The sequence below is a fragment of the Pygoscelis adeliae genome, unplaced genomic scaffold (assembly GCF_000699105.1).
Source record: "Pygoscelis adeliae isolate BGI_AS28 unplaced genomic scaffold, ASM69910v1 Scaffold268, whole genome shotgun sequence".
In the NCBI taxonomy this organism is placed as follows: Eukaryota; Metazoa; Chordata; class Aves; order Sphenisciformes; family Spheniscidae; genus Pygoscelis; species Pygoscelis adeliae.
Window position 1 is genome coordinate 954,849 of NW_008825262.1, and position 14,115 is coordinate 968,963.

Consider the following 14,115-nt stretch of genomic DNA (forward strand, 5'->3'; position numbering starts at 1 on the left):
CATATCTTCTTGGGAGGGAGGTGATGCCCCAGCAAAGGTGAGAGTAGGCTTGCAGGTCTACTCTCAGCTGAGCTCTGGTGCTGCTGCTTCTGCTGCAGGCAGAAAGGCATATGCAACCTCAGGGACATTACTGGGAATCCATTTTTTTAAAAGCTACCTAGGTGAAAGTGTAGAGATTTGTGCTTTTGAGAATGACAGAATCCCACAAGGGACCTTGCATCATTAAGGACCTACAATACAGTTCTTAGGCTCACCCCCTCAACCTGTCAAACAGGAACATTAATGTGCATTTTACCTCTCTACCCCTGTTGAGAGCCCTTCAGACTGTGGCTGGTCATTCCTGGACTGAATGACATATAGCTGATCTCTGGCAGCTCTAAGAGAGCTGATACTCAATACTGAAAGATACCATGTCAATGTAGTCCTCGAGCAGAAACTGTGCTCCACAGCTTTGATTTGGCAGTCAGCTCCACTTCTGTGCAGGCCTGAATGCCTCATGGGATGTGCTGACAAGTAGGTAAGTTTTAAGTCACCTTTCTCGCAGACTATCTTGGGAACTGGCCCTAGACCCCTACTCCAGCTGTACCCATGCTCTCAGCCAGGCTCACAGCATCATTTATCATCTGCCCAGGTGCAGAGCAAAGCTTGTACCTGTGCAGAAGTGGCAGGAGGAGAAGGGTTCTGCTTTGGAAGGACCACGGGGCACAGCTGCTCCCTTAGCTGAATCCTGGATGAGCTGCACGGTGAGCTGCAGAGCTTGCTCCAAAACTGCCCCTCAGCATGTAGCTGGAGAAGCTGCACAGCTCAGCCTGCACCACAGCACCCCGGGGAGAATTTAGGATCGGATTTATGCAGGCAGATGGGATTCAGTTCTGGTCCCAACAGGACCATGTTCTCAGGGTCCTGCAAAGACCGGGTGGTCTCAGGAGTCTGTCCCTGCTTGGGAAGTTGCAGACTCTATGTCTCCAGGTTTGCCACAGACACTGTTGATTTAGTGAGCCAGTGTCTGTTTTGATTTCTGGGATAACTTGGGCTTTGTTGCTTTGTGGAGAAGAAAAAAAAAAAGGCTGGGAGCCTGTTCCCATCAGCCCTTTTCACAAATACTGGAGCTGCTGGTTTGAGCTCCATCAGAGAAACAGAAAGGCATCAAAAACACTGGCAGAGCTGGAGAGCATTTGGCTGCCACTCTGCGTTTCCTCCTCAGTCTGTGTCTGCAGGGATGAAAGAGAGCATGGCTTCCAGTGCTCCTGCTCAGCAAACCGATCAGGCTATTTTGTGCAAAGCCTGCTAGGGTGCAGATGGACAGCCCAGTGGCTGACACCAGGCAGTGCCAGCCCCTCGCACTGCATCACTGCTCGGGGCAGCTGTCTTCATGCACTCAGGGACATCGTCTGGGTAACAAGCTGTGCAACTGGCACAGGACGAGCCTGCAAGTGCCCAGCAATAGAGAATGAACTTGTTGGAGAGCAAAGACAGGGCTAATAAAAGCCAGAGGAGGAACAGAACTGTGTAATGACTACTAATGCTGTGCATTTCTATTGCAATAGTGTCAAGGTACCTCGGACACTGAGGGACTGAGACCACACTGTGATAGGTGTGGTACAAGCACACAACAAGCTGGCATTGTCTATAAAAAATGAAGGCGAGAGAGCTCTGAACTGTTTTGGGCACTTTTGTCTTAGAATCTGCTCCCTGTGCAGCTCCGGCCCTGGCTACACGCTGTTTTCAGCCCCCAATGGTTCAGCCACCCACAGCCCTTGGGTTGCAGAGCCAGAGCAAGGCCAGATGGCATTTCATGCTCTAGCGTGTGCCATGTCTGCACTGTGTGTGTATGTGCACTCCTTCAGCCAGGCACCCTTTGCCCAGCTTGCAGGTCATATGTTGGCCATCCTCCCTATCCCAAATCCAGTGAAGATGCTTATCCTAGTGAAAGGAGGCCTGCAGTGAGCGAGGGGACCATCGATCCTTCTTACCAGCACAGAAGATGCCAGATCAGAGACAAAGAAAAGTCTTTTATAGCTGCTGCTCTGAAGTGGCTGTGAGTTTGAGGAATCCTTTAATGGCAGGGGGCTAAAGAAATTATGGCCATGCCTGAGCCCACACACAGACACAGGTCTCTGCCCTCACCACAGGGATATGGGCTCAGGAACTCAGCCCTCCTGGGGCTTAGAACTCGGGTGGGTGCTGCTGCGAGTGGGATGTGGTATGTATCTGGTGCAGTGCATGAGGCTGACACAGTGTGCACTGAGGAGCAGAGAGAGGCTTGTACACAGGGGAGCAGTTAAGGACTGGGCTGTTCCTGCCCTTAAAAGCAGCTGCTTCAGGTGATTGAAAGTCACTAGCCCAGGATTATCTCTGGAATTACTATTAAGGACTTAGACAAAGCCTGTTGTAAAGGTGATTTTTATTTTGACAGTGTCTGAAATACTTACTGGCAGCAGCTTATCTGGTCCTACTTCATGAGTAAGGGCATCCCTCAGCAGTACAGTGAGTGTGGGTAGATCTGCACTGGGGGGGGGTGTGTGGAGGCTTTACCATCCTCCCACTTGCTCTCATGAAGCTGGCAGGCAGGGCTGCTCTTAATTTGACTCTGATCCTCATTGCTGGCAGGGGCCCTGAGAAGTAGAAAATAGCTGCATGGTGATTCACTTTGGTCGGGATCCCACTTTGCCTGGCAAGTGTGAAAGAGCAGCCTTATACCAGTGTTTCAGCAGCCGAGGAGCTATGCTGCGTGGGATAGACTCCTGAGCAGGGCGTTTCTGGCCCTATGTATTCATGGAGGCAGAGTGCAGAAGCCTGGTCACATCCCAGCAGGGAGAGGGAGAAGCTCTGTTCACAGGGACCTTGGAACATCCTCTCTCCTCTGGGGGAGGGCTGCACTGAGGCATGCCAGGGACCCCCATATTTGGCCAGTGACACAGCACTTTGGCTGCTTTAATTGGCTCTGACAAGACAAGGATTGCAACTGGCACCTGCTGAGCCCTCGGGGCCATCCGAGGCAGCAGCTGCCACCGCCAGCAGCACACACGATCCCTGGCCCAACATCACAAGACTACGGAGACACTTCTCATGTAGCCGGTAGCATCATGGTGCCTGGACAAGGATCCAAATTCATCCCCTCTGTGACTCTACAGAGAGTGCTGGGATGCCAGCAAGGCACTTGTGATCTGAGCAGAGCCTTTCCCTTCAGCATGTTGGGGTTCTCTCCCCTCACAAGGGCTGAAAAGGTTTGTGTGTGAACAAGCCTTACATCCCATAAACTAGAGGGCTGAAGCAAGCAGAGACCGTGGCTTGGCATTTGTTTACTTGGGCTAACTCCAGCCCCAGGTATGGAAATGCACAGTGAGCCTCCAAGAGCCCATCACTCTACATCTTTTCTCCTCGAGGCTACTGCCCACTGTGGGCTCCCTACAACAGCAAGCAACTCCAGCTGCACCTGAGCCAGGAGGGCCAGTCACAGGGGTCCCCCTGGCTGCCCAAGGGCAGAGTCGCTCCGAGTCCCCACTGATGCCATTTCCACAGATGAGCTCAGTGTGAACTCTCCGCTGCTCTGCTCCCGGCATCTGGAGCAGCTAAGGCACTGTCCATCCTTCCTGCTGCAGAGTAGCTTGGCCAGAAGCAACATGAATCGAAGGCAAACCAGAGAAGATCAGAGGCAGATTTATTCCTCTTTCCTCCTGAGAGCTGCAGGCACTTTTACAGACTGACAAGCACCTTCCGTCTCCACAAAGGTCAGCTATCAGCTCAGAAGTGAGGCACTGGGATCATCTCGTCCCTCTTCCCAGTACCCTTCTGGGCTAGAGTACAGCAGCTGTTTAACAGCCCACTGCGACACAGCCTCACAGTTTAGGGTAAGAGTGACCCTTGCTATTTGGGGTGAGAGAAGAGCACCCTGCATGGTGCTCAATAAGCACTTGACCTAGGAGAAAACTTGCATTACAGTCCCTCACACTAACACTTTAGTCCCCCTCTTGTTTCAGTTCCAAGTCCCTTTTTCCAGCCATCAGCCTTAAGAAGCAGAAGTCTGGCATACACATGGCTGCCTCACAGCCCTGCTAAATGCTGATGGTGAGAAATAGGGGTCTGGCACCGTGGATTCCCCATCCCTGTCCCCCTCCCTCCCTGCTCAAGCCCAGATCTAGGGCCTTTAGGACTCTTTCTTCCCTTTTCCTTCCTCAGACTGTTCTTCTTTCCCCACTGGCTGCTCCTGTTGGGTGATCTTCACCTCGTTGACTCTGGCTTTCACCTCCTTCCCCGTCCGGGGAGCCACAATGCTTAAGATGCCATCGTGGGACAATGTGGCTCTCACCAGCAAGGGGTCGACATCCAGAGGGAGGATGTAGGTCCTGGTGAACTCTCGGGAGATGAAGCCATGGCGGTCAGCCTTCTGTGGGTGCTGCCCCATCACCTCCAGCAGGTTGTCTACGGTGCGGACAGTGAGCTCATCCGGCAGGAAGTGACAGACATCCAGGAACACCTGGAATTTGTGCTCATTGAGGCTGATCTCAGAGGTGCCTCGATCCAGCTGCTTATTGATCCGAGGCCTGATGTAGTAGCCATGGTACAGGACAGGGGCTAAAATCTCACATGGGGACACACCTGAAAATGAGACTCAGTGAGGAGTGTGGGGTTTCCAGAGGAAGGAGTTGGAAAAGGATTGTTGGCAGCAGATAGGGGAGGGTGACAGGAGGAGGCTGGGATCTGGCAAACACCTTGGTTTTGCCACCACATCAGCACAATATGGACAGAGTCTCTTGTGGTTCCTACCTTTGTGTCTCCAAAACACACACAGACCCAGATGCCCGCCAGCCACCGCCTCCTACCACATAGCCGGCAGCTGCCAGCAAGCCAAGGACTGGCATCCAGCTTTCGCATGTCTGCTGGGTGGACAGGGAGGGACTGGTAGGTGCACTGGGCGCTCTGCAGTGCAAAGCCCACAGCCAGAGATGGGCATGGAAAATGCTGATGGTGAAGAAACTGTCCTGAAGAGCTAAAGGCCTTTTGTGTGCCATTGTCCAGGGGGCTTTCCTTGGAGCTTTTTGCCTTTTCATGCTGTTGTGCTGGTGCTGAATGGTTCTGCTGCTGCCCACATTCCTTCCTCTCCGCCAGCCACTACCCGGCTTTATGCTGAACACCCCAGCTCAGCTTTTCTCCACTGCCCCCGGCTGCAAAAACTCCCCCCCACCCCGACACATTTTGCTCCATGTTTGCACAGCATATGCATGAATGCCAGACCATTGGGGGCATGAGGGAGGGACAGGAGAGACAGCAGTAGGCATGGATGGAGGAAGTGGACCTGATGAGAGAGGCTCTGGCTATTCCCTGGCTATTCCCCCCTGATTTGACCTGGGTTCTTATGCTCAGAATTCCTTGGCTCCAGCTTCCCTGGCCTGCTCTGGAGCTCAGTCTCCCCAGGGGGACTCCACCAGCCCTCCTGCACCAGAGGAGAGAAAGGTGCCAAGGGGATCCCATCTCCTTTCTTACCTTCTCCAAAGTTCTGGTCATAGATCTTGCTAGGGTTGGCAAACTCGTACTCCGAACTCATGGGGTAGGCGTGGGGGACAGTCCGTGCAGCCATAGCGTGTCTGGGAAGGGGACCTTCCAAGCACTCACTGCCTCTGAGAGTGAAGGCTGCAGATTGCAAGGTTTTAATTGGGCGAATTCCACAGGGAGGAGTGTGTGATAAAAAGATGGACCAAAATAGCCACGCACACAGGCCCCAGGATGCCTCGCCAGGGTGACGAGGGAAGCTTCTCACTGCATTCCAGCAAGGAGTGCAGGCACTGCCTGCAGTCAGGGACGCCTCGGGAAAATCCCGCACCTCCTCCCAGCCTCTGAGATCCTCTCCTCGAGCAGAGGGTGCAGGAGGCAAATGGGCAACCAAATACAGCAGGGAGGCACAGAGGTGAGCTGAGGGAGGCTGAAGTAGGAGAAAGCAGGACAGACCCCAGGGTCTGCTGCCTGTGATGCTCCCAGAGGCAAGGGCCAGCAAGAAGGATCATTGCAAGCAGGTTCAAGAAGTCCCTGACACTGGTCCTGCTGGCCCTGAAGCACCCCGTGGGGACAGGGCAGTAGCTAATGCTGGTTGGTGCTTGATCAGCTCATGTAAAGTCACATGAAGTCACTATCACACCCATCGCCCCACTGTGAGCTTAGGGCCCAAATCAGCCCCTCCTGTGCCCTACACAAAGAAGCTTGATTTTCCCAGAAGCTGAGTGGACGGCTCAAGCCTTTTGTTCCTGTGAGTGGTGAAGTGCTGCAGGTAGTTAAGCAGAGCTAGAGAGGATCCAGATCCCACTACTGACACCTCCACATCCAGAACTGTGCTGCTGCAAGCTGGCTGTCGAGACTGTCCCCTGGCCAGGGCTTTGGCACAATGTAATGAGACCTGGAGAAATGCCTGTGCCAGAGATCACAAGTTAACCAGGGAACTGAAGCTGGCATAGATTCAGTTTTATTGAACTGGGAGGTCGTGGTGGTGGGGAAGTAGTGCCCAGTTAAGCTCCTTGTACCCTGAAACCAGAGATTTCCTTGACTCCATGTCCCTGCAGTATGAGAGAGCAGGTGCACTGCTGTTGATGTAATGGGGAATTAGAGAAGGTATTTATGGCCTGAGCTTGCACAGAGCAAATTCTGCTCCCTATTCTTGCAGGCAAGCTGAGAGGAAGAGGGTCAGACCCTTTTACAAAGGTCTGGTGGTGCTAGCAGTAAGAACGATGTGCCTCTGAGCCAGTAATTGTATTTAAGCTGCGAGCTCTCAGAGGCAGAGACTAGCTCTTGTCCTTTAAGGACAGTTGCTAGGCTGAACCCATTCCCGTGATTTTGGTTCACAGGCGAGGCAGAAATTAAAATAAATGTGTGAAATAAGACGTATTAGGAGCATAATTATAGAAAATCGGCTTACTGCAGGGGCACAGGCAGGCAGAGGTAGCTTGCATCCCTGAGAAGGCATGTTGCAGTGTAGCACCACGGAGGCCATTGGCATGCCTGATTTATCTCTGCTCACAGCCCTCTGGAGTACTCTGAGGTCACAGAGTGTTGGGCTTTTCTGCTCTCTCCAGCAAAGTGGTTTCTGTAGTGGGCAAAGGACGAGAGGTGTTGGGCTGAAGCACTGTGGAGAAAGCCATCCTTCATTCGCACACACACCAGTGGGCATGCACTAAGGCAGCGGGGCTTACGGGGCTGCAGAGAGCCACACTGCCAGGGGGTATCTCAGCAAAGACCTCCTGGGATCTTTCCTGCCCTCTGACTAAAGCAGGCCTGTTACTTCCTTGGCCTTAAGGAGAGCCAAAGGAAATCTCTAGTCTCTTCCTAGGCTGGTGGGTGATATGGGGAGCTGAAGTCTCAGCGCTGGCAGTGGCAACAATGGCCCCTTGTCATTTTCCCTGTGACCCAAAGATAGGAGCTGCATTGATCCTTCTGGCATCCAAAGCAGCTGGGAACATCCGCCAAGCCTGCCTGGGACTCTGCAGATAAACAAGCACGTGGGGAGCGGGGCGGGTGGCTGGGCAGTTTGGCTTCTTGCTGCCCCATTAGGCTCCTTTTCTTCTTCTCCCCTTCCCCCTCCTCCTCAGCAGCGTGTTCAAATCCCCCAGACAGCTACTGGGCACTGCTGAAGGGACCAGCCCAGGAGTGGGACAATAAAATCCCTGACACCACTGTTCAAGAGGCCTCGGGCGGGGGGGAAGGCCAGGCCAGCTGCACGGGTATAAAGCTGTCCCCTGCTCCCGGCACAGCACTGCAACACAGTTGTTTGCCAGGCTCCTCCAGCGCACTCCAATGGATATCACCATTCATAACCCCCTGATCCGCAGACCCCTGTTATCTTGGTTGGCACCAAGTCGTATCTTTGACCAGATTTTCGGAGAGCACCTGCAGGAGTCAGAGCTGCTCCCTTCTTCCCCCAGCCTCAGTCCCTTCCTGATGAGATCCCCCATTCTTCGGATGCCCAGTTGGCTAGAGACGGGACTCGCTGAGGTAATCTTCCCTTCTTAATGCTCTTTGTTATCGCTATGTGCACATCCTGATGGGTCTGGAGCTGGAGACCCATGAGAGCTGAGAGCTTGGAAGCTGCTTGTAGGTGATTATTAGGAAAAGACTGGGGAAAAGGGTGCTGTGTTTGTGCCTCTGCTCCTCTGCATTAAGCAAGAACCTTTGCATCCTCTGATAATCATTTGTGACTGAGAGCAAGCATTGCCATAGTGTTGGGAATAGAGGCAAACTGAGCTGAGTGTGTGCGGGAAATGACTGTAAGAGCTGACGAAGAAAGGAGGAAGCCTAATTTCCCTGTCTGCTCTGGAAAACATTCAATCCCACTCCCTCCTGAGAAGCAAGCAGTAGTGGGTAGTGGGCAAGGGTAGTGGGATCCTCATGTCAGGCAGTGTGGGAGCTCAGGGCTGCTGAGGAAAAAGGGGCCTATTTTAAAAAGTCACTGCTGAGGAGAGCAGCATTTTAAGTAAGATACAGGACCCAAAGGATCATGAAGCAGCCGTCTGTTTGCTTCAGGGGCTGAGCCAAGACGCACGCAGTTCAAACAACCTTGCCTGTTCTGTGAGTCAACTGTCTTATTTACAAGTAACTTGTAGAGCTATTCTAAGCCAAAGGAGTGAGAGGAAAGTATTTTTTTAACCTTTGCATAGTGTTTCCCTTGATTTAGTGACGTGGGTCTGGCTGTCCACTGAAGAGCCATAATAAGCACCACAGATAACAACGTCTGACTATCTCAGTGGAGAAATCTTCACAAACAATCTAGAAGTAGGAGGAAGCACTTAGACTCCCAGGTCAAACTGTGGAAACCAGTAAGCCTAGAGCTGGCACAGAGGCTGCCTCCACACCCCAGAGCAGAGCTCCAGAAGGCTCGCATGCTCCCTGATCACAAATGCAGCAGGAAGGCAGAGACAGCCCGCTCATATAGCAAAGTCCCACAGACATGTCCAAGACGGGCAGAAAATGCAAATTCAACCTCAAGAAGCAGCAAAAAGCAGTATTTGTCAGAGGTGATAAAGTGCAAAATGGAAGGGAAGGAGGTGAGATTAGCAGCAGGTGACTCAGAGTTTCAGCAGAAGTCCTGCTGCTCAGATAACAGAGGTGAGCAGTGAGGCAGTACCACTCACCAGTGACACATTATTTGGTTTACTAAAGAGTGACGATGCAAGGGAAAGCCTGCAAGCCTGCAGATGAGCTGCAGTCAGCTGCACAGTCAGTATTTCTTTTGCTTGAAAGACTTGCAAAATCCAGCCACAGAAACTGGAAACCTCCAGACATTCTGTAAAAAGAATTGGATGCGAAACCTGTATGCCAACTAAAGAGTCAGTTTTAACAAATTCAGCTTAAGAGAATCTTTTCCTCACTCCCAAGGAAAACATTTATCCCATGTGATCAAGAGAAAGCATTCACATTTTAGATGCTGTAGTGATGGGCATTAATGTAACAGGCCAGCAAGGGACAAAGCCACCCAGATCAGAATCCCAGGATCGAATGAAGGTCAGACGGTGCATGTGTAGATACCAGTTTGAGTCTTGAACTGCTCTATTCTGAGAGCCTTTTTAAGCTGAAACCCTCACCTGCCTTTTCTGAAGTCACCTCCTTGTTTTGCAGATGCGACTGGAGAAGGACAAATTTTCTGTAAATCTTGATGTGAAGCATTTCTCCCCTGAGGAGCTAAAAGTGAAGGTGCTTGGGGACATGATAGAAATTCACGGGAAACACGAGGAGCGCCAGGTACTTCTACTTTAACTGTGCAACTGATAGAGTCAGTGTGAACTTCCTCATCTATGGTTAAACAAGGAGACTGCAAAACAATCCTCTCCTGTGCTCATCTCAAATACTTCTAATGTTTTTTATCAACCAATCCTAATGGAAGATGCTCTGTGCAACCCCCCCAGTTGATCCCAGACTGGGCAGCAACAGGGTGGAGATTTATTGCTGATGTTACACGAACTGTGAACTGAACTGGAAAGTCATCTTTGAAATGGGCATTTCTGGGCCTCCCTCTTTCTGGGAAGAGGCCAGGAATGCAGGGAGGCCTTCAATAAGCTAACAACGAACTGTAATAATTAAACCACATAGTGAATCAGTGCATTGCCCTGTTCCGTTACCATGAGGCTACCTCTTCCTGAAAAAGGCCCATCTATCAGTTTGTAATCCTTAAAGGCTGTGTTCTGCTGTCAGTCATCCCACTGCTTGGTGGCTCTGGAGACCTGTGTGGCAACTGGGCAGACAGAAGTCAAAAGCCATGTACAAAGCTATATGTAACAGGGTTTGCCAGTCCCCATCTCCCTCCCACCCCCCACCTCCACCTCCTTGCCAGAAGGAAACGAATCCGCATGATAAAGTAGCTATGTTACTGGGATTGTCAGCTCTAAGAGCTTCTGGGAGCACAGATCTGTCAGGAAATACAGCATTACTTGTAGCAGCCTGTAATCCTGACATAGCTTCTGCAAATTTTTTTGCCTAAGAAAATAATCAAGCACTATGGCAGAGATCAGCTCACTAGAAAGCTGTGTATTACTAGAGCTCTGGAGACCCTCAGGAACAGGTGTGGTTGGCACTGCATGTAGGTCTAGCTGCTGCATCTTAGGAATGACATCACATCACTGTGCAATGAAGCCAGTCTCTAGCTGGCACAAGAGCTGGAACATAAAGCCTCCTCATGTAAACACTGTACCTGCAGGCACCTGCAGCCTAGGTACGGCAGTGTCTCACTTCGGCCAGTCTTGGCTCTTTAAAAAGGGCATCTCATAATAAAAACTCTTTTAACTTTCTGAAAAGTTTTCCTTTGAGAGCTGGAGCTTCCTGATCTCAGACTTTATGCAAAGGGCCCATGGCTTAGGTGGAACTGAGTGAACATTTCTAATCAGGGCTGTTCCTTCTCTTCTCCTTTTGAAGGATGAGCATGGCTTTATTGCCAGGGAGTTCAACAGGAAATACAGGATTCCAGATGATGTGGACCCTCTGACCATAACCTCATCACTCTCTCTGGATGGTGTCCTGACGGTGAGCGCACCGAGGAAACAAAGTGACGTCCCTGAGCGCGCTATCCCTATCACCTGTGAAGAGAAGCCTGCCATTGTGGGAGCCCAAAGGAAGTAGGCTGCTATTTAAAGTCACCCCGGGGGGCCATTCAAGAATACTTTTCATCAGATGCCAGCTATACTGAATGGCTACTCTTATTATTTATGCTGAGTAAGTTTACTAACAAATAAAACATGAATAAGCAGTTTGTACTTTTGTTTTGAGCACTGAGGACAAGGGAAGTGTTGGGCCAAGAAAGCTGTGTAAGGTTGCTGTGCAGGGAAACATACCTGGCATCATTCTTGCTTACAGCTTGAGTGGCAGGTGTGTCCAGGAGAGCTTGTCTTGTGTTCAGAAACACTTTGCTCGTTTCACTTGGTGCACTCTAATGTTTTCCAAACATATAATTGCATGAGCATTTTCCTTCACTGTTGCCAGAGGATTTCAGAGTGTTTCACAAGCAACAGAAAAGTTTCTCCAGTGGAGATCAGACTGGTGAAACAACTTCATGATAATCGAAACCCATTCGAAGTGTGGGTATTAGATAACAACTGAATGGAAGACAACTGTATCTTAAATCTCTAGAATGACTCATGTTATGGAGAAGCATCCAAGTGCTGCAACCAATTCAGAGCAGTTGCAGATGAAAACTGCATAACTGCAGTAAACACAGATGTATCCAGAGAGGAGAAAAACATCCTGCTCTCATGGTGCAAATCACATCACTTTGAAAGTATGTTGTCAGTGCCCTTCAAACAATGAACAGGATCTGAAGTCTACAGAATTAATCTGATTTATGTTAACATTGTTGAGTGGTACAAAACACTACTAAGTCCTTCTCAGGTGTCATCATCTGCTTAGCACCTCTGTTCTACCCCAAAACCCACCTAATTGCCAAGGCCTAGTGTTTCCTATTAGCTGGTTCTAATAAGCTCTTCCAGTTAAGGTGTAGTTGGGCTTGACTGACAAGGCGCAGAGTGACTGGTGACTTGCAGTCACCTCTGCACACAAAACAAATGACAGAAACACACATAGGTTACAAACAATACAGCTTAGAAAGCAGGAAGAACGTTTTTCTCATGATGCTACGTGTAGCTTTAATGCGTGGCAGGTCTTTTTGCTTGAAGGATATCCTTGTAGCACAGCTGGCAGACAGGCCTGTTTTTCTGAAGGCATAGTCTGCAGATTCTTTCCATCTCTGCTGCTTTTCCTGCATCCTTCTTGTTCCTTCTCTGAGTGTTGGACACAAGCAAAGAAAATGCTGCTATATGGAGGCTTGTAGTCTATTGTGTAGCAGGACTGAGCAGCTGGGTTGAACGAAGCACGTTCCAACTCAGGGTGGTGGCCTGGAAACCAATGAGGTTCTCGTTCAAATCCTAAAAGAATAAATGCAAAAAAACTTGAGGAAGTAGGTACAAAATAGTAAGAATATATCCAGAAAGTACAACTGAGGAAATAATTTCTATAGAGCAGGGTATTGTTAGGCTCAAACTCAGGAGCAAGAAATGGGAATTTGAGCGAAAGCTCCTTGGGGATAAATGTGATGAGGTTAGCTAGACAAGAACACTTGAAATGCAAATACCACTCCCCGAATGACTCGAAATACCTGTTCTGGGGTGGCACAGGAGCACAACTCAACAATGAGAAAATGACAGAAAACAATTCTGTCATCTCTAAGCAAAAATGTCATTCAGAAGCTCCTCTTTAGCTACACTACAGATCCAACAGACTATGTTTCAGTTCTGTGCATGTACTTTTTATTCTCTGGTGCCTTCCCCTGTTGTAATCTGAAGAGCATGTTGTTTCAAAGCAGTGAGTATACTGAAAAGAAAAACTCACATTTGGCATGGCTAAATATAAGTAAAAAACTTTAACAATTTATATCTTACAGGAAGACCAAAGTATCTGCAATTTCAAATCAGTCTAACCTAAGATCACAAAGCTTCGGTGATGACTTGGATTCACCATCTGAACAGCAAAGTAAAGAGAGCTGGACTGGGGCCACTCCTGTTAAAAGGAGTAAGACTGAGTTTATACAAAAAAGCATTCCTCACATCTTTACTCCTGCAGTGGGACTGCTGTAGGGCACTCACCAGAGAAAAAGGTGCCGACTGTTGCCTTTCTGCATTTTTAAAAAACAGTAGAAAAGACTAGGAGCAGGGCTGCAGGAAGGGAAGCTACTCATGGGAGGCTTACCTTTGATGTATTTGTAGCTGGGGATGGAAAAGGTAATGCCCTGTGTGCATGACAAATTAAGTGACCAGTGATCATCTCAACTGAGATTTGCTATATCCACAGTAAGAAAAAGCACAAGGACATACCTGGGAAGGAAGGGGCTTGGGCTGCACGATTCTCTGGATATCGTATCGCTCTTCATTCCGGTTCCCCATAAGGGTTTTCGTTGAGTAATCATTTTCATTGGTGGTGCACCTCCAGCCATACTGGGAAAACTTCGAAGTGCTGTCCCAGTCCATCCATAGTTCCCCATGGCCAGTAGCATGCATTAAGGAGCCATGGAGGGAGTTGTACAAAAGATCTTGGACATGATCTGGCAATAGAAATCAAGAACTCCCTAGGATCAGCCAGGATCTCAACAGCAGGTAACATGACATGGACTGTTGTCCCTTCCACCCCCCTGGTGACTGGAGAGGGACCTCCTATACTTCCATGTGTGACAGAGGGCATCAGAGAAGAACTGCGTTCCTTCTTGATGCCAAAAAGCACTTTTTTTCTTTTTTTTTTTTGGGGGGGGGGATTTTTTGGTCCAAAAGGTAACTTACCCCCCCTTTGAAATAGACGAAGTGATTTACCTGAGGCCACAGGTACCTAATGCCTGAACCAGGGCCAGACCTCATCAACGGCAGGCGGTAGGTCTCTGTTGGCGCTTGCCTTTGCCAATTTTAAGCCTTCCACTCTCATTACCCATGTGACTCCTGAAGCACTGTCCGTGCCCCGTGCAGCAGCTGAAGGCGCACAAATAGAACAGGCAACAGTAAAGCATCGCTATTCTCTCTCAAGCAGTAACTTGCAGTCCTGGGACTGCAGCGGCCCGCCAATTACAGCTCCAGGGGCGCCGGCAGCTATTTGGGCCCTGCGCAGAGG

General features: G+C 49.9%; 3 protein-coding genes across 3 annotated transcripts; 1 reads left to right on the forward strand and 2 right to left on the reverse strand.

The window, feature by feature from the left end:
- Window positions 1-3,644: 3,644 nt before the first annotated feature.
- HSPB2 (heat shock 27kDa protein 2) lies at window positions 3,645-5,625 on the reverse strand. The gene is made up of 2 exons (XM_009329538.1): window positions 5,485-5,625; window positions 3,645-4,599 (listed from the first exon to the last, which is right to left on the reverse strand). Exons 1-2 carry the CDS (start codon window positions 5,576-5,578, stop codon window positions 4,148-4,150), a joined length of 546 nt encoding a protein of 181 aa, XP_009327813.1. The 5' UTR covers window positions 5,579-5,625; the 3' UTR covers window positions 3,645-4,147.
- Window positions 5,626-7,551: 1,926 nt separating this feature from the next.
- On the forward strand, window positions 7,552-11,792 carry CRYAB (crystallin, alpha B). The gene is made up of 3 exons (XM_009329540.1): window positions 7,552-7,977; window positions 9,598-9,720; window positions 10,888-11,792. Exons 1-3 carry the CDS (start codon window positions 7,780-7,782, stop codon window positions 11,089-11,091), a joined length of 525 nt encoding a protein of 174 aa, XP_009327815.1. The 5' UTR covers window positions 7,552-7,779; the 3' UTR covers window positions 11,092-11,792.
- A 298-nt stretch (window positions 11,793-12,090) lies between these two features.
- On the reverse strand, window positions 12,091-13,627 carry LOC103921573 (chromosome unknown open reading frame, human C11orf1). The gene is made up of 3 exons (XM_009329564.1): window positions 13,335-13,627; window positions 12,768-12,834; window positions 12,091-12,389 (listed from the first exon to the last, which is right to left on the reverse strand). Exons 1-3 carry the CDS (start codon window positions 13,515-13,517, stop codon window positions 12,091-12,093), a joined length of 549 nt encoding a protein of 182 aa, XP_009327839.1. The 5' UTR covers window positions 13,518-13,627.
- Window positions 13,628-14,115: the final 488 nt, after the last annotated feature.